At 39.2% G+C, this 18,764-nt stretch overlaps 1 protein-coding gene across 4 annotated transcripts in view; it reads right to left on the reverse strand.

Moving 5' to 3' along the window:
- Positions 1 to 18,764, reverse strand: part of CHRDL1 (chordin-like 1) — a 114,276-nt gene that overhangs the window by 20,731 nt on the left and 74,781 nt on the right. For 2 of the 4 annotated variants that reach the window (XM_012644853.1, XM_012644846.1), the window contains exons 4-6: positions 17,320 to 17,462; positions 15,787 to 15,880; positions 839 to 906 (exon numbers count right to left, since the gene is read on the reverse strand). In XM_012644853.1, coding sequence (XP_012500307.1) covers positions 839 to 906; positions 15,787 to 15,880; positions 17,320 to 17,462 — 305 coding nt within the window. Of the gene's footprint in view, positions 1 to 838; positions 907 to 15,786; positions 15,881 to 17,319; positions 17,466 to 18,764 lie in introns of all 4 variants that reach the window. The other 2 variants (XM_012644837.1, XM_012644861.1) reach the window with 2 other exon arrangements.

Below are 18,764 nucleotides of genomic sequence, written 5' to 3' on the forward strand. Positions count from 1 at the left end.
TGTGATGAACATGTATTTATGTGCAACAATCACCTCTGTACATTTTGTACACTTTTATAAGTCTTTTAATATGATATATTCTTTGAATTAGAATATTTCCTTTTCAGATTTTAAGAAGTTTGAAGTATAATTCTTCTTAGACATGTATTTTTTTAGAGAGGGATTCTATTTTGTTAGTTGCTTCAAAATGCAAACAGACAAAAGATGGTATTGCTATACATAGAGAGATGCCTTCTTGTGAGGCTTATTCTGAGATTAGTGCTGAGAACATAAATGAGATGTCGCAGGGTGAAGGGAGGAGAATCGGGACTGCTACATTTCCTCTCTTACAACTGTATGCCTGCGAGCCTAAGGCTTGGGGGAGGGTTTATGTGGATATGTCCAAAGTACCCACCAAATCCCACCGAAAAGATCGGGTGGGCTACCTTACAACCCCATAGAAGTTCCTCACTGTTGAGGACAGGGGTAGTGATCTACCTTCCTTACAGAGGACATAAAGACTTGGCAAGTCATCCTGAAAAGGGTACCAACTTCTGATCTAGATAAAGGGCTGAGACTATGGTTTCTTTGTGTCCTGGCCAGTTACCAGTTATACAGTGCACTTAAATGGTTGTAGGTTGGTGATGATGTCATTCAAGTTTCTGAGAAAGGGGAAGAAAAATGATGTTAGAAATCGGCCCTTTTTTTTGTCTACGGCCATGCTGCCCTGAACGCGCCCGATCCCGTCTGACCTCAGAAATCGGCCCTTTTTTGGATTTGCTGGGATAGTAGCCATGGGGAGAGGCAAGTTTGGCCTGATGCTGTGAAGTGGTGAATTATTTGAGCTATTCACACTTACTGCTTCTCTGTTGGCAGGTTGCCGGAAGATATCACCATCAGAATGTTCCCACGACAGTTCTCCATCCCCTGTTTATTAAAAAGAAATAAAGAAAGAATCATACATACACAGAAGGGAAAACTATCACCCTTGTGACCTAGCAACATTTTTGGTACTATGATCCCAAAGTTCTCAAGACGTTTTAGTTCTGTGGCTGTCCTTCAAAAAATGACCCTGAAAGATTTCTCTGGATGTGCCTCATTTTTCAAAACAACTCTGACGAAAGTTGCCACTTTCTCAATAGACCGTCTAGCCACATTATCCAGAATTTGGAAAATAAAAGGGAAAATAATCACCTTCATACAGATATCATTGTCACTTTTGCTTATTTTATTCCCATGATGGTTAAGTATTTTGCAGGTCATATTTAACTTGTGTTTAAACTACCCTTAGACAATGAGTTTTAAGGATTTGGTCTGTCATAATTTGTTAAATTTGCCGTTATGTCTCTGAGAATCTGAAAGTTAAGGTAAAAGTTGCTATGATTAGAGTGTTTACATAACAAATATCTAAGATGCTTCTCTTTATTTTTGCCTGACACACCTTTCTCTTGGCCTATGTGATTCATTCTTTGCACAGAGAACCTCTTATCATTGCTGATTGCCTAAAGGACTTAGTATCTTGAAACCTTAGAAATGTAGAGGACTTCAAGCGTAACTGTCCAACAGATGGACAATAAATGGAGAAACCAAGGCTCAGAGAGAAGTAGCCATTCACAGTCAAATAATGAGTTTGTGAGAGTTAACACCAAAAACCTAGGTTTCCTGGCTCCCAAATAAGTATGTCCATTCTGTAAGGGCAAGGTTCATTATTTGTGTTACTCATGGCTGTATCATCATCATCCATAACAGGGCAGGATGCATAGTAGTCACTCAATAAAGACTTGTCAAATGATGGAATTGAGAGGCTTTCTCTGATGACCCCATCTAAAATTTCAAAACCCCTCTGATATTTCTTATCTCCCTCTTTGATTTTCCTCCTTAGCACTTATCATTGTTTTACATCTTACATATATTATTTATTTTGTTTATTGTCTGCTTTCCCCCATGATAGGTATTGTGTAAATCACATTTTTAGGAGTAGATGGTGCAGAACATAAACAGACAGCGATGTGGGCAGAGAGTATCTTAATTGAAAGGGGTGGCATCTGAAAAGGACCAGAGCTTTGGAAATAGCAAGTCACATACTGGAGACAGAAAGCAAGATGTGGCATGAGTAGAAACATCAGATATGGAAGCCAGAGAAATGGGGTTGGTAATTGCACGTGGAGAGAGAGAGAGAAAGGGAGAAGGAGAGGGAAAGCAAAATAGGGAAGGAGGGAGGCAGAGATTAAGGTACGTTGTTGAAGTAAATAGAGGTGGTAAATAATTGCTGCATGGAATTCATAAAAACACTGAAGAATTCACATTTGATCCTGTTACAAATCTCTATGTAGGGGTCCTATGGTAAAAATATTTGTGGAAACTATTCTGGCAATGGAGTACAGACTAGTCGGGGAACAACTGGAATCTGGCAGGCCAACCAGGAAGCTGCAATAGTAATATGGGATAGGCCACGAGCATCTGCGCAATAATAGAGAAGAACTGAATTAGACTACTACAGATACAAAGAAAATGTTAAGATCCTGAAGGAGATTTGACAATGGAAGAGAAAGGCAGAGGGAAAAACAGTATACAATGACTCTCAGATTATAAACCTGGAGAGCTGGGGAATGGCACTGTCATTGACAGTGATAGAGTGGGGATGAATGTAGACTTACTTGTCCCATTTTAGCAGGCAGTGGTGGGTATGAGCCAGATAAAATATGGGACCAGAAAGAAGACTAGAAACCAGAAAGATTCACCAGCAAATGGCAAAACAAAATGTAAAAGCTATAGGATGTGGTTTCAAGCCTAATCTAAGTCACCCAAAGAGAGAAAACAAATTATGAAAGAAAAATAATAGACTAGCTCTCTTCATCAAATGTTCTTTTTAAATGTAGATTTAATGATTGGTACTGACATGAAATGTTTACTTAATATGGCCTTCTGAGGAGTTCAACTTATAGCATTTAGACCCTAGAGTTTTTAAAGGGCTTTTAATTAAAGAGTATCTTTAAATACTTATAATCCAGTCAAAATCACAAAGCATCATAGAAGCATATAGTCCTGGTTACAAATGAGCAGAGAGGTAAGATGGCAAAGCAACAAGGCAAGTCAGTATCAAACATGGGAGCAGAATATTAATCCCCTGTAACACAAGTTCAGATGAATGTGTCACAATCTGTGTTTGAAAACCTGAGCATTTGCAGACAGGCACGTGCACCTAAATTTGAACTATTTCACTTGATTAAAAACTAGTGGAGTCATTAAATATATATACACACATACACACTACGCGCGCGCACACACACACACACACACGTTGAGTATAGCCAATCTGAAATGCTCCAAAATCTAAAACTTTTTGACTGCCAACGTCATGCTCCAAGGAAATGCTCATTTCGGGTTTTTGGATTAGAAATGCTCAACCAGTAAGTATAATATAATACAAATATTCCAAAATCTGAAAAAATCTGAAATCCAAAACACTTCTGGTCCTAAGCACTTCGGATGGTATACTTAACCTGTATATAAATACACACATATATGTATATATATATACTGTATATAATATATACATTATGTAAATTATACATAAATATATATTTATGTATTATATATAAATACTAGGAACTGCTAGTATTTCTGTTGCCTTTGGGCTTTCAAAGTCATCAAAATGGCATTCTCTAAGCTTCAGTGCTCTTTTAGGTAGCTGCTAAAAGTTTCAACATTTTAGTTATTCTTTTAATTTAAACCATATTTAAATCAGAATTATCTTCTTAGATACTGACATTTTGTATGGCTATAAGTGGTTCTTTAGACCTAAGTACGATCTGTCTGGATAGCTGAAAATAAGTGTGTCTATTTACAATCTTAGATATTATATCTTGGAAAAAGTAGGCACCAATACCCTAAAAAAAAACCTGTTTCTTTGCTCTTTTTTTTCCTGATTCAGTGGACAAATTATCTTGAGTGAGATGGAGCCTCTTTCATTCAGCCATGGTTTTTGTAAAAAACAGTGATTCTAATGGAGACAGATGGATTCTAGTTAATTCCGAGAAGCAACAAGATGTAATTTTAACCAATTTTTTAAACCAAAATGAAAAACAACTCTAGTGTACTGTATGTCAAACAATATTCATTTAACCTTAAAAGCCACATGTGTTGTTTATTCAAACTTCAATTATACTCTGAGTGGTACCCTATGGAGCTGGAATGGCTTGGCTTTCTGGTAATGGGAGAAATGGAGAACAAGTATTTGAAAAATGGTCAAAAGCTAGGCTGAAATTCAGACTGTTTATAACTCCCATGGCTTCCATTAATCTCTGGTTGGCCTGAGCAGGTCAGGAAAGTAAACCCTGTCCTCTCAAAAGGATGAAGTGTACAGTGAGATTCTAAGATACCCATGAAGATAAGCCACAGATAGCAATGTGGCCAGAATGTGGCCACTTCCGAACCACACAAGACATCATAAATAGGGTGACCACAGGGCCCGATTTATCTCAGACAACCCAGTTTTGTTACCTCTTTTTCTGGTAGGCTTTATTGTTTAGATTGTCCCCTCACTTTCAAATGTGCCTCAGTTGGGATTGTAAATTATATAGTCACTCTAATCATAAGGCAAATCGAAACGAAATGAATCCCCGAGACAGGGGACGTGATCTCTGTATTTTCAGAGGAACAAGCTGAATCAGGGAAAAGTGGAAGAGGGCAGGAAGGAAGAAACCCATAGTGAAATCTCCACTTACCATCTGCCAGGTTCTATGGTAGAGCACTTTATTGCCAGTACTCTGTACCTTAGCTGGAGATTAAGGAGCAGGTAGAAGCAGATGACCTTAGGGGGCCTCTGCCAGACATCTAATTCTACAAATTCTGCTGGGAGGGAGCAAGCATGCTGAAATTTGAGGGAAGCTTTAATGAACACTGGTATAGGGATTCTGCGTTGATAGACATTTGAGCTTCCAATACTGATATATAGTACTATAAGAAGTCTTCCACTCTTATAAAGTGGATACTCATCTTTTTTTTTTTTAAAAAATACTTTATTGTCAAATAAAGCACTTTATTGTTTGGACTGTCGATACAAGCTCTCAGCATTTTAAACAAAATATCCGCCTCAGAAACACTAAAACACAGACAACAGGTAACTTCCTGCCAACAGTAGCAAGCCAAATCTGAAGAATACAAAAACATTTATCCAGAAAAATCAGAAATACTTACTTTTTTAAAGGTACATTGTGAGAGTGCATGTGTTTGCAAGAGAGAATCAGAAGAGAGGGAATAAAGAAACTATTAGCTGGATGGTGCCCATGACCCACACTCTGTTCTTTCTATGGAGATGTGGCTAAAGAAATCCAAGTTTATGGTTAGAAATGGGGTCTTTGCTTCCTAGAGTTGTAACAATGCGTCTGCTGGATTGTTACCATATATGACCCCTGGGAACAGAGACATCACAAAGTCTGTTCCTCCCAGTAGTCCTGGAGATAACAGAATTCCCTAAACCTGCTTTGCTTCCCCACGTTGAGAGGCAGTATAGTATAATGGCTAAGAGAGCAGACTGGAACCACACAGCCTGCCTGGGTCCAAATCCTGGCTCTATCCCTTCCTACTGTGTGACTTTGGGCAAATAAATTAACCTCTCTGTGCCTTGGTTTCCTTATTGCTAAAAAGGAGACAATGCCTACCTCATAGGGTTGCAGTGATGAAATGAATTAGTATGTACAAAGTGCTTAAATCAGTGCCTGACAAACAGTAAGTGGCAGGTCAATGTTAGTTGTTATTCAACCCTCCCCTCTCTTCCCATCCTTTCCCTCCACTTTTTCCCCCCATCTCCTCAAGAATAGCTTACACATGGGGAAAATCCAGCTTAAAGGACTCCCACAAGCGTGCTAGGTATTTAACAGAGGAAAGGGTTTGAATGAAACAAACAAACAAACAAAAAAAACCCTAGCAAAGAGAAAATTTATATTCGTACGTTGAAAGGGGATTATCTCATTGCTAAATCATCAGAAGACAGGGCCCTGGAGATATTAAAAAAAAATCGGTGCAGAGATTCCTTCAGCTCATACCTTCTAAACTGACTTAGATTTTCTCATAATTATGTTAGTCCTCTATTTTCATCTTTTTAGAAAAGAAGTTTGCATCTTAATTAAAATCCCTTTTCTCTCTTGGCTAAAAATGAGACTTAAAAGGACAGTATCTGTTTCATTGGGAGGCAGTGCAATATACATAGTTATAAAGTGAAGCGTTAAAAGTCCAAGTACCCCATTAAAGTACATTCCTGTGCTACCACATCCATGAACTAAAAATAAAAAGCAGGACAGAGAAGGGAAACTCAATGATATACCCATGTTTACATTCTGGTCAATCTGGAAATGAAAAGCAGTCAGTTGTAAGGTCCTTCTTCTTTCCATGAACACCACTTTGGCTTCCTGGCCTGCTCAAAGGGTACTGGACTACTTGGTGGGAGTGGGGGACATGAATATGGTTTTAATAGCTAAAGCTAAGTGGAAAGTAGATGTAGTCATACTAGCTCTTTGCTTGAATCAACTGGATGATTATATCTGTTCACTGTGCCTGGGCTGTGGAGACCTGGACTTTGTAAGTTCTTATAGTTATCGAGTGGGTAATATTCAAATATGATTCCTCTGCTTGACATTATTCCCCTTTCTCATGTTTTTTTTTTTTTCTGTTTGCACTATCAGTCAACAAATCAGACTGATTTCTATAAATGTTGGAGTCTAAGCTCATAAAGACTATTCTAATGCGAGTAATGGGCATATCCAATGGTGTTTCTGGACAGCTATAGCATTCCTTGAAGAAGTTAGAAAGAATAAGGCTGAAGGAAGAGTGGCTTTAACCACCCATGAAGAAATAATTGCTCTGAAACGCTTCGCTGGGAATTCCTTATTTTTATTGTAGAACCAGACTCATATACACACACAAAAAGACCTGCAACCCCACAAACAGGATGGGGCATTATTGACCCTGACAGGATATCCCAGATGGCCAATTAGGAATAACTGCTATTAATTTGTTAAGCTCAATATGAAAGTCAGTGCTCTCCCATCACTGTCTGAAGGACTTTCTGTCCAGGAAGAAATATTCTAGACACGAGAAACATGCCAAGAAGGAATATGATGACCTCAGAGGGGTGGGGGTCCTGGGACAGTCAGCAAGCACGTGGAGATGAATTCTGAGCACAAGGGATGGACAGAGAACAAAAACAACCTGGAAAGTTTCCATGCAAGGAGAAAGGTTCCAGTTGCGATTTGGAAGAAGAGAGGTAGGCAGGGATAGAAAATCTCTAAGATGGTCCCATATTCATGAACATAAATGATTCACTTTTGAAAAGGGATTACTAATGGTGGCCAGACTATTCTGTAGCCATGAAAAGATCAGAGTAATTCAATATACAGTCGTCCCTCTGTATCTATGGGGGACTGGTTCCAGGACCCCCTGTGGATACCAAAATCTGTGAGTGCTTAAATCTCTGATATAAAATGGCATAGCATTTGCATATAACCTGCACACATCCTCCCATATATTTTATATCACCTCTACATTACTTATTATACCTAGTATAATGTAAATGCTATATAAATAGTTGTTATACTGTATTGGTTTTTAAAATTTGTGTTTTTTTATTGTTGCATTGTTATATTTTATTTTTTCATTATTATTTTTGATCTGTGACTGGTTGAATCCATGGATGCAGAACCCACAAATATGGAGGGCTGACTATAATTTGAGGTTTAAGTGAGAACATACTAACTCAAAAATTATTGCATTAATTTTTAAAATTTTTATTTTATGTGGTAAGAACACTTAACATGAGATTTACCCTCTTAACAACTTTAAGTGTACAATACTGTATTGTTATAGGCACAATGTTGTACAGCAGATCTCCAGAATTTATTCACCTCGGAGAGGGAAACGGGCATAAGGTTTCAGTTATGCAAGATGAATTTTTATTTTTTTAAGTAGTGTTTCTCATTAACAATGTTTCCTTCCTATCATCATGACCAGGAGATGGTGGTGTTTCTGCAGAAAATGTGAGCCAAAACAAAAACAACTCGAGACTGATTTGTGAGAATCTATATTAGAAGTTGCTGTTATTTTCTCTCCAGTTTTCTTTGATTTTGAAACTGAAAAATTTGGTAGATTTCTATGATGTTTAAATTTGGTAGATTTTATGATGTATCTCACAAACTACTTCCCCCAAGATCTCCGGATTCTAGCCAAGATGGCATTTGAGGTACAATTTTGCTGCTTTTTTGGAAAGAGAAATCAAGAGTCTTTGGTAAAATGGCAATTGTCTTGAACACTGAAAATTACTTTTAAACAGTTACTTCCAGTTTTAGTCACCTTGGAGGAGTTAGGAGAAATACCTCAATTTCGTAAAAAGAGATTCTGGTTTTCTCCCTTGGCTCACTTGAGATGTGTTGGATGAATGGGCTTGGGTTGAGTGAATTGTGAGTTCTGTCATTTCTCCTGCCACCCTACCAGGCCTATGCTTGGAGCACTGTTAAGAGCTTTTTCAGATTGTGGGTCTCTTTGTTTTTAATAAATCTATCAGCATGATTTACATTTAATACTATGCTAAGGGAAACGGGAAGAATAAAAGATGTTCCTTTTCTTACACAGCTTCCCAGTTGGGAAGTCAAGACACACAAAACAATGAATGATATAAGGAAATATTTTTAAATGCTGAACTCTGTGAACAAGACTAAGCTCCAAAGGTCGTCAAAGGAGATCAATGAGGATTAGAGTGATCAGGCAAGACTATTTGAAGAGGTGCAACTTCAGATGAACTCTTGAAAGATGAGTGGGATCCTAACAGGCACAAAAGAGGAGGGGAGCTACTCTAAGCTTGTGAGGAGTAAGGGTTTAAGAAAGGCACATAACAGGAAGGAAGGTAGAAAGAAACATGGCATGTTATAGGACAACAGGATCAACCAGCCTAAAGGAAAAGGTGTGTGTGTTAGTGTCAGAGAAATGAGGCTGGGTAGTAGATCAAGGAAGGATCAGACTGTTTTACAGAAGGTCTTTAAAAACAAGCAGAAGAATTTAGATGGGATAATATGGTAAGAAATAGTAGTCACTGACCAACATGATCAAGTAGTTTCTTTTTTCCTTTCTTTTTTATTTCAGCATATTATAGGGGTACAAATGCTTAGGTTACGTATATTGCCCTTGCCCCACCCGAGTCAGAGCTTCAATCATGTCCTTTCCCCAGACGGTGTGCACCGCACCCATTAGGTGTGTATATACCCATCCTCTCCTCCCCTCTCCCATCTGCCCGACACCCGATGAATGTAATTTCTAAAGAAGAAAATTTCTAGACTAGGGTATTATGCAGCAATACAATGTACAAAGAACATTATAAAGATTCCTACAGCCTTGGGGAGTGGCAGGTTTCATGGTGGGATCAGAAGTTGGAGATCCTGGGACTACAGGATAGCCACCAGTTATCTCCCTAACTTTTGAGCCAATCTTCCCTCACCCTGGAATGCAGACAGCAAGGAGGAATGTGATGTGAGTTGAAGCTGGAGAGATAGTCCTACGGAGTCTTCCTTTACCTCCCTGACTAGGTCAACCCCTCGCCTCACTTATTGGCTTTTATAATACCTTTCCTTTGTGACATGTGGCACAGTTGCAATTTTATATTTATTTGCATCATTATACGGTAAACATCTGTCTTCCCCACTAAAACTCTGAGGGCAGGTTCCATATTCATTTTTGTTCACCATTGTATCTCCAGCACTGGAATAGTGCCAGGTGGATGCTTAACAAATGTCTGTTGAATGAAAGAAGGTAGACAGTTACACTTGAGACTCTTTAAGCCTAGAGACAGAAAAGGGTGGGATGAAGGTGGTCCCAGTTGTTTATGGGTGGGTAAGTTGAGGCCTTGATGAGGAAAGATGGGCAATGTGGTTACTCTTTTAGCATCTGCCTATGCTAATGTGCCATGCATGTCCTCTCTCCCCCTTTACTTCCCTGCACTGGAAGAGGCTCTTGTCACACGCCTATGAATGGATCCCAACAGGTAGTATGGGGGTTAAGAACTTGGGACTCTGGAGCCAGATTGATTAAGTTCAAATTCTAGCTCTGCCACTTAATACCATGTATCCAACGACAAATCACTTAACTTCTCAGCCTCAGGTTTCCTCATCTGTAGAACGGGGTACAAATAGTTGCTACTATTGTTGTGAAGACCAAATGAGCTATTCCACACCTAAGTGCTTAGTACACTGCCTGGCACATAGTAAGTGCTACCCATATACACCATCTAAGAAATGCATTCTTGGCTTTCAATACAGTCAACAGCCTACTCCCAAATACCTCTCCCTTGTCTAGAGTCCAAGTACATAGCCTTCCCCACTGCTTTGGCAAGATAGGCAGGAAACAGGAAGCAGAAATGATAAACGGTGGAGGGAAGCTGAGTGTGGGTTTGGGTTTGAGGCCTATCTGCCCAGAATGTGGCATTAGTAAAATCTCTGAAGAGATTTTTTCTTCTGATAAAGTTTCCCTTAAGGTTCCAGTGGCTGTTTGCGCTATGCTTCAAGTCCTGATGAGGTTTGCTGAAGTGCCAGCAATGACACGCATCGTGCCAACACTCTCCCGAATGTCCTAGCCTCAAAGAAATGTCTAAACAACTAAGGCGGGGGCTGAGATTCAATCCACATCCACGATTGCTGTCTGACCCAGGAAGAAAGACACACCTTAGTGTTTGGTGACAGTGAGAGGGCCGTTCAATGAGGCCCTTTATGTCAAGGTTTGCAAGTTCCACATTCAAAAGGTTATTTCTTTTTCAGTATTTGGCCTGCAAGTTAGGGTGACCAGCATAGGGAAGAAGTGTCTGGGTTCCCTGCTGTATGAGTAATATGCTTATACAACGTACACCTTTACAAAAACATCATTTTCACAGAAAAAAATAACTAGATGATTCAAAAATTAGAACTTCAAAGGAGTTTCAACCACATTATATATAACTGAAAGATGTAAAAAAATTGGAGGCACAGAAAGAAACAACAATTTTTACAGAAGTGTAGGATTTATTCTTGATAAGGAAAGATGAAAGAAAATGGTGTGTTTAGGCCAGAGAAGAGATTGCAAAGAAAGAATTTAATGAATCGTCAAGTATATGAAGGGACAATATATGATCAGTAGTAATTAGCTTTTATCTATTGCTTATGAGAACATAAAAAAAGAAAAGAAATTTAAATTGCGACAAGAGAACTGTTGAGAAAATAGTTCTGGGATCTATTACCACAAAGGGCTAGAAATAAAGTTCTGTCTATGGAGATACAAAATAAATAAAAATACAAATAAATAAATACAAAGGCAAAGCTATCAGAGACAGAGGAGAAGGTGCAATTCTACTTAACTCCAGGGTAATATAGTAATTATTATATAAAATATAAAAATTATCACTTATTAGGCAATAACTCTGTATTAGGCCCTCTCCTAGTACTTTATGCCATCACAAGGAAATGCTACAGTCATTTCACTGGTGGTAGACATTATAATCTACATTTTTACAGCTGAGAAAACTAAGGTTCTGAGTGGTTAAGTAGCTTGTCCAAGATAACAGTACTAGTGGCTGGTAGCCTTGCAATGTCAAATCTATTACCTTCTGGCTTCAGCGCCTATGTCCTTTGCACTATATCGTATTGCCTTTTGGTTGCAGTAATATGTCTTTTTGTGATTTCCTTTCCTTTCTTTCATTAATTGTTCTTCAATTTAGATTTAACATATCCTTTTCCCCAAACAAAATAATCTCAGCCTAACAGCTGGATTATAGTGACCAGCTGGTTACATTAGCAACCACATGTTCACCTCTGCTCAGAATGGACTTTCTTCCTTTTGGGCAGACTCAAAGTAAGTTGGGGTAAAGATGAGAAAGGAGGTGAGAAAGAAAATATCCATCTTTCCTGACTGAAACCTAACAGCTGCACTGTGGTACACATATATATACACATACACTGTTAGAAGCACATATGGAAAGATCTGGGGCCCTATTGAAGCATAAATCAAATTAGGCTGTAACTAAATGCGTATCGACCTACAAGAGCTGGTACAAATAGCATATTAAAAGTGATAAGCATATATTGGTAGTAAGAATAAGGTCAGTCCTTCCAAAAAGCAATATTAATTATAATGTCCTAGAGTGGGATAGGGGAGAAAAAACAACTTGGAGATTAGGAATGATACCAAGTAATTTCCTATCCATCATGAATCAATGTATAGTCAGTACCATCCACCACAGTCAATCAGTAATTCAGGGGAAAAAACACAACCACCATATCCTATTTTAGTAGCAATTAATTCAAAGCATGACTAACTTTCTAGTAATCTTTCCAATCTAGTGTGCATTCATTTGAAGAGCACCCACTCTGTGCCTAGCGCAGTGGGGAAAATAAGGACAAACCATGAAGAGTTTCTGCCTTAAGGAGTTTATTCATTGGTAGGGGCAATAAGACACGGGCACAATGATAAAAGACAAAAGGTGACAAGGTGATAAACACTCCTGGAGAAGTACAGGTTACGTGCTGAGGGGTCCTAGAGAAGAGACAGGTTTACTCACAGCTTGCAGGATTAAAAAACGTTTCATAGAGGAGGTGGCACGTAGGGTGGCCTTTGAAAGATAAGCAGGATTTGGGGGTGGAGAAATTAGGGATGGAGGTGGGAAGGCAGAGAAGAGAGAAAGGCCTTCTAGCTAGTATTTATCAAAATGTGACCTGAGGACAGCCTGTATTAGAATCTGAGGAAGCTGCATTTGAGATAGGTCTTCAAGAACTGGCAGGACTTCCACAGGAAGGGATGAAGGAAAAGGATTTTCTAGAAAGAGGCACCATTCTCTCCTCTTAACCTGTACATGTGCAATTGTTACTTGGGCAGCCATGTTGTCTCCTTTTCCTCCCAGTTCCTTATCATAAAATATCTACCACTCATTTACCTTAAACTTGGTTGCCATATGGTTGGAATTAGATGCTTTGACCGATCAGAGACTGAAATGGGTTACTCTTCTATTGGTTTGCTAAGGTTTCAGACTTTTAATAGGTTCAATTTAAGTGCAATAAACTCAGATGTAAAACCATCATTCTGGGTTGTCCCCAGTCATCTATATGGTCTTAGGAATGGTTTCTCAAAGTAGTGGCCCATAGACTACCATTCTGCATCAGAATAAGCGATGGGGGTCTGTTAAAATGCAGATTCCTGGGCCCCACCCCAAAGCTACTAAATCAGACTCTCTGCAGGCGTGGTCCAGGGATCTGGATTTTAACAAGTTCTTTAGGTGATACTGAAGTATACTAAAGTCTGAGAAACACTGAGAGGGAGTAGAGAGAGAAAAGGTACAAAGGTGGAGAGCACAGGAACAATGTATTCAGCCTACAAAGGTAAATGGAGGCTAGACCATGGAAGGCCGTCACTGTTAGAGTCGAGGTTGACATGTGCTCTAGTGGCAACAGGGAGCCATCCCTTCCAGTGCAGAGTGTTGTGGTTAAGAGCCTGAAGTCTGGAGCCAGGATGGCAGGATTTAAACCTTAGTTCCTCAACTCACTAGCTACCTTACCTTGGACAGGATTCTTAACCTCACTCTGCCTCAGTTTCCTCATTTATAACATGGGGATAATAATAGTACTCACCACACAGGGTTGTCATGAGATTAAATGAGTTCATATCTGTAAAATGCCTAGAACTGGGACTGGCATCTAGTAAGTATGATATGTTAGCATAAAGACTTTTAAATAGGGGTGTAGCAAAGTTAAGCCTATCTTTTTGGAAGAGTAAGATGGCAGTAATGTATAAAAATTACCTACCTGTCCTCCATCAGCAAGTCCTATAATTTTTTTACTCTAACTCAGTGCTCAGTGGTTCCCAACTTTGGCTGCACATTGAAATCACCTCTTCCTCCTTGTCTGGTAAACATCTACCAAGGTAATTCCAATATGCACCATGATTGAGAACTAATGCTCTAAATATATTTCAAATTTGTCCACTTTTCATTATTGAGTCCTTACTATATGTAAGGCATTGTACTAGGTCCTTTTCTCATTTAAATCTCACAACCATTTTGGAGGCAGCAGCTAACATTATCCTCACTTTAAAGAATATTAGAATGGTTGAGTAAGGCCATCCAGCCAGAAGGCAGGAGGGCTGGGATTAGAAACGAGGCAGTTTGGCACCAAGGGCTCCACTCTGAACTACTACTCTGCAGTGTGTCCCCAGCTCAAGCAACTGCCCTCCCACACTGGAAAGGTTACTACATCAACCATCTTCCTGATCTCTCCACTTGCATTACTGCATCCCTCTAGTCTAGTCTGGACACAATAGCCAGTGAGCTCTTTTAATACATCAATTGGATCATGTCATGTTCTTGCTCACACCCTTCCAATGGCTTCTCAATGCACTAAAAACTGAAACCCAAACTCTTTTGCATGACCTTCAATGCCTTCATGGTCTAACTCCTGCTCACCTCTCCAGTCTCATCTCGTGCCAGTTTCAACCACGATCACTGTATTTCAGCCACACTGGTCCTTAGGCTCCTTGAATGCTCTAAGCTCTTCCCTGCCTGGGGCCTTCAAACTTTCTTTTCTTTCTGCCTAGAATACATATTCTTTTGCAGGTTCTCTTCATGGATAGCACCTTTTCATCTCTCAGATCTGAGCTTAAACGTCACCTCCTCAGAGAGGCCTTCCTGACTACTCAACCTAAATATTTTCTGCATAGTACTTACATTGTTTGTATTTCAACATATGTTTACTTATTTGTTTATTATTTGTCTTTTCTCATAGAATGTGAGTTCCATAAGAGCAAATCACATATCTTTGCTGCTACGTATGACATATATGGTTGTGCAGGCTGTGTACTACATGAGGATGCCACAGCTAAAGGATTTCTGAAAATTCTCAAGGATTTTCTGGAAAATGGCAATGAAGTATCTTAAGTAAGGACATCCTTTTCGTAATTCACATAAACATGGCATATGGCCTAACAGTGTCCTAGATGTCTACTATATTGACCAATATATATGCCACTTCTAACACAATGCTGAGCATACAGTAGATGCTCAACGAATATGTTGATTGGATGAAAGGAAAGAAGATAATATCAGAATACTGCCAGTGGGAAAGTACGAAAAGGGAGAGATACAGAACACTGCTGACAGATTTGGCAATTTGATAAGAGGCAATGAAGGAGGAATTAAAGGTGATTAAGTCTGATCCTAGAAAACTAGAGGGGGAAAAAAAAGGTGCTATTATAAAAAAAAAAAAAAAAAGAATCCAAAGAAGAAGACTGTTCTGAGAAGATGGTGATCCCATTTTGGATATAATTTGAGAAGATGATGCCCTCTGTTTTGCTTTATTGAGTCTGTCACCATTTTATTGTGGGATTTAAAAAATATACCTAAATTTGCCCCGCACAGTCTTCAAAATGGTCACATTAAAGCTTTGCAAGGTCCACTCTTCCTTTTAAGGGTATGAAAGAAGATGGTCTGTGTTTTATGATATAATAATTTAGGGGCCAAGCTGGAAGGGATTAAGGAAGGAGAGATAAAGATATTCACTTTCACATTAGATGACTTCTACCCATCCTCCCCTGCCAAAATCCAGCACAGTTTCTTTTAAGCTGCGGCCCTTAAAATCAATGCTTTTATTTTTATTTTTCCTTCTGTGAATGAAAGTGTCTTTAAAAACTAAGGCTACTGTAAAAAAAAAAAAACTCCTTTCTCTAGGACACTGAACAGGTATTTTTCTCTTTTCTAAGTTCTGTTACACTCAGGATGGCAGCACCCCAGGTCTTGAGATTTGGGATACCTACCTCTGCACACCCGGCAGCAGGAATCCGGAACAGAGACTGGGAATGCACAGGTTAACTTGGGGCAAGTCTTGAGACCACAGTACACATTCCCCTCCTGCAGAGGAGAAATAGAATTAAGATCAGAAGGATTGGGGTAAGTATAAAGGCTTCGCTCAGTACCTGGGAGAGAGTACGGGCTCAAAAGATGGTACGTCCTTCCCTACTACTCTCCCATAGTCAGTTCTACGTGCTGCCTACATTTTATTATGCATTATTTTTTTTTCTATTCACTATTCCTCCATGCCAGAGACTAAGGCACGGAAAAGATAGCAATCGTAGTCAGGCATCTTGGTCTAAGGTGGTACAAAGTGTCTGTGAGGCTTCCATGAGCCTCCAAATCACCAAATATAGTCTGGTTCCTCTCTTCCCTGTTCACTGTATCCCTTGGTCCCCATCACGCTCCAGCTGGATGTTGAGGGTTTAAAGGAATGAGGATTTGTGTGATAGCCACCATCTGTAACATTCACTAGGGTCTCCCTTCCAAACCAAAGAGACAAGCTCTCTGAGGGTAATATGAAACTATATAAGATGATCTGCATTCCACAGCAGTCCAGCAAAAGGCAAGGAAGAAGATCACATTTACTTGCTGGTTACATCTGTCTTTCCAATAATCTTCATTTCCTAAAACACTATCTTTCAAATGTTATTCCTTAAAGTTTATTCTTACTTCTTAGAAGTATATTCTTCTGGGGCTAAAAGGGTACCTGAAAGGTCATTAGGAAAGCAAGGCCACAGTCAAATTCTCCCAAACTGCTGATACTATATTTTTACTAAAAATCCCAAAGGGAAAAGATTTTATAATTTCCCTTGGCAATCAGTGTTTAATGTCCCTTATAGGCAGAAAAGTTGTTTCTACATCTAATTTCATTCCTTTATGCTTCAGTTTAAGCATCCATTTTACTTCATTTTCTAGTTCTATCTATTCTCTAGAATCCACAATTAGCTAAAGATATCATTGGTGTACGTTATTCATGAAGTAAGCACAGTTCTTTTGACAGGTAATGTCCCAGGAATCATCATGATCAAGCATTTACAGAGAGTTTTCTCACTGCAGGGCACTAAGAATTAACTGGCTAGTAGAATACTTCAGAGATGGAAACCAACAGATACCCCATTTTCTTGTGAATTGGATTGAGTGGCCCTTGATGGTGACAGTGATTTTCCACCTACAGCATTCCCAGGGCTTCAATTAATTGTGAGGTCTTCAGATGAAGGCTTTGTGGTGTATCTATAATGAAAAGGAGTGCAGATCAAGACGAACAGCTCATCTTTGTCCATTTCAGCAGTCCTATAGCTTTAAGACTGGAACTGGGTCTGAGCTCTTCAACAGAGTTGTCCAGGGTTGGTGAAGATTAAGGAGTTTGGATTGGCAGGGAGGCTTATGATTTAAATGCAACTCATCTTTCATTCAAACACCTTACAGTGTAGGTGCAAGCAAAAAGTACAAGTACAAAGGAAATTCTCGTATTTGGGTAGGGGCTAGCAGGGTCTTACCGAACAGCTGCACTGGGTGCATTGGTTGGGTTGCCGGTTCTGAAAGAGCCCTTCAGCCACGAACAGCTCTCCATGTTGGTAAGTGGTCCCATTGTACTCACACGACTTGCTGGTCACCTTATTGTTCACTGGGGGTAAGGAGTCTTCTGGAACAGAGTGGAGAAAAACCACATTGAGTACTGGCATCATTGCAAAGAATTTCATAAATCTCAACAGCAGATGGGGCTGTACTACATAGAGGGAGGAAAAGACAGTCCCTGCTTCGGTGGCTAATGATTTTAGATAATATTAAAGTAGCCCGACAAGAACAGCAGGTGGTATTCCCATCCATTCATTTTTTCGTGTGTTGAGCATTTTTTGAGCACCTACTATGTGCCAAGCATTGTAATGAGCATTAGAGAGAGATCAGAGAACACAGACAAGACTCCTGCCTAGATGGAGCTAATAGTCCTAAATGAATAAAATATTAATTTGCCTGAAAGGAGAGAGTCCACACTACTTCCATTTAATCTTTTCCCCCTGTTGCTTCAGAAGAGGAACCATCTATTATAACTAGCCTAGTAACTTTATCCCTTCCCACATTGTATATCATCTATTGTGTGTTGTATGCTTGTTCCAGCCTCTGCAGTTTTTGCTTATTTTTAATCCCTCCACCAAGATTGCCTGCTCCCTCTCACTCTTTCCCGCTAATTGAAGTTCTATCAGATTTTGAAGATTCAACTCACGTCCACACTTTCCACCATGAAGCATTCCCTAATAATTCCAGCCCACGATCTGGACTTCTCAAAGCATCTGATGTCTGAAGTACACAATTTGGCACTTGAATATTATTACAACTCATAGTTATGAATTATAGCAACCTACTAAGCCATTTACATAGAGATTTCGTGTATATTATTACAATGGAGCCTCATAACAACCCTGTGAATCAAGTAGGGTAGATTCTTACCTTCATTTTTCATTTGAGGGAAACAAGTCGCTGAGGTTAAAGCTAGCGGAGTAGTGAAATGGGAATAAAAATCAATAATAGATATAAGCAGAACCTGGAAAGTGCCTGACGTGAGATACTGGAAGAAGAGAAATTAGGGGAGTCGTATTCATTTGGGAGAGGCTTAAAAAGTTGGACCACCCTTTCTTTCCATCAGTAAAAACTATAATGAAAATGAGTCCATTTTATGCTAAGTTATGTCTCAATACAATTATTTAAATAAACAGAATGAAATTATTCTAAGAATGTAGTGAAAATGATAAAGGCTAATAATAATACCCATAGTAAAAGTAAATTAACAATAGACAACATTCGTTGAGTCCTAACTATATGCCAGGCACAATGGTGAGTGCTTTTACATACATCATCTCATTGGTTCTTACTAATAACATTGTGACGTAGACATTATGCTTATGCTCATTATGCAAATGAAGAAACTAAGGCTTAAGAAATTAAC

The sequence above is a fragment of the Propithecus coquereli genome, unplaced genomic scaffold, assembly GCF_000956105.1.
Source record: "Propithecus coquereli isolate 6110/MARCELLA unplaced genomic scaffold, Pcoq_1.0 Scaffold104, whole genome shotgun sequence".
Taxonomy (NCBI): domain Eukaryota; kingdom Metazoa; phylum Chordata; class Mammalia; order Primates; family Indriidae; genus Propithecus; species Propithecus coquereli.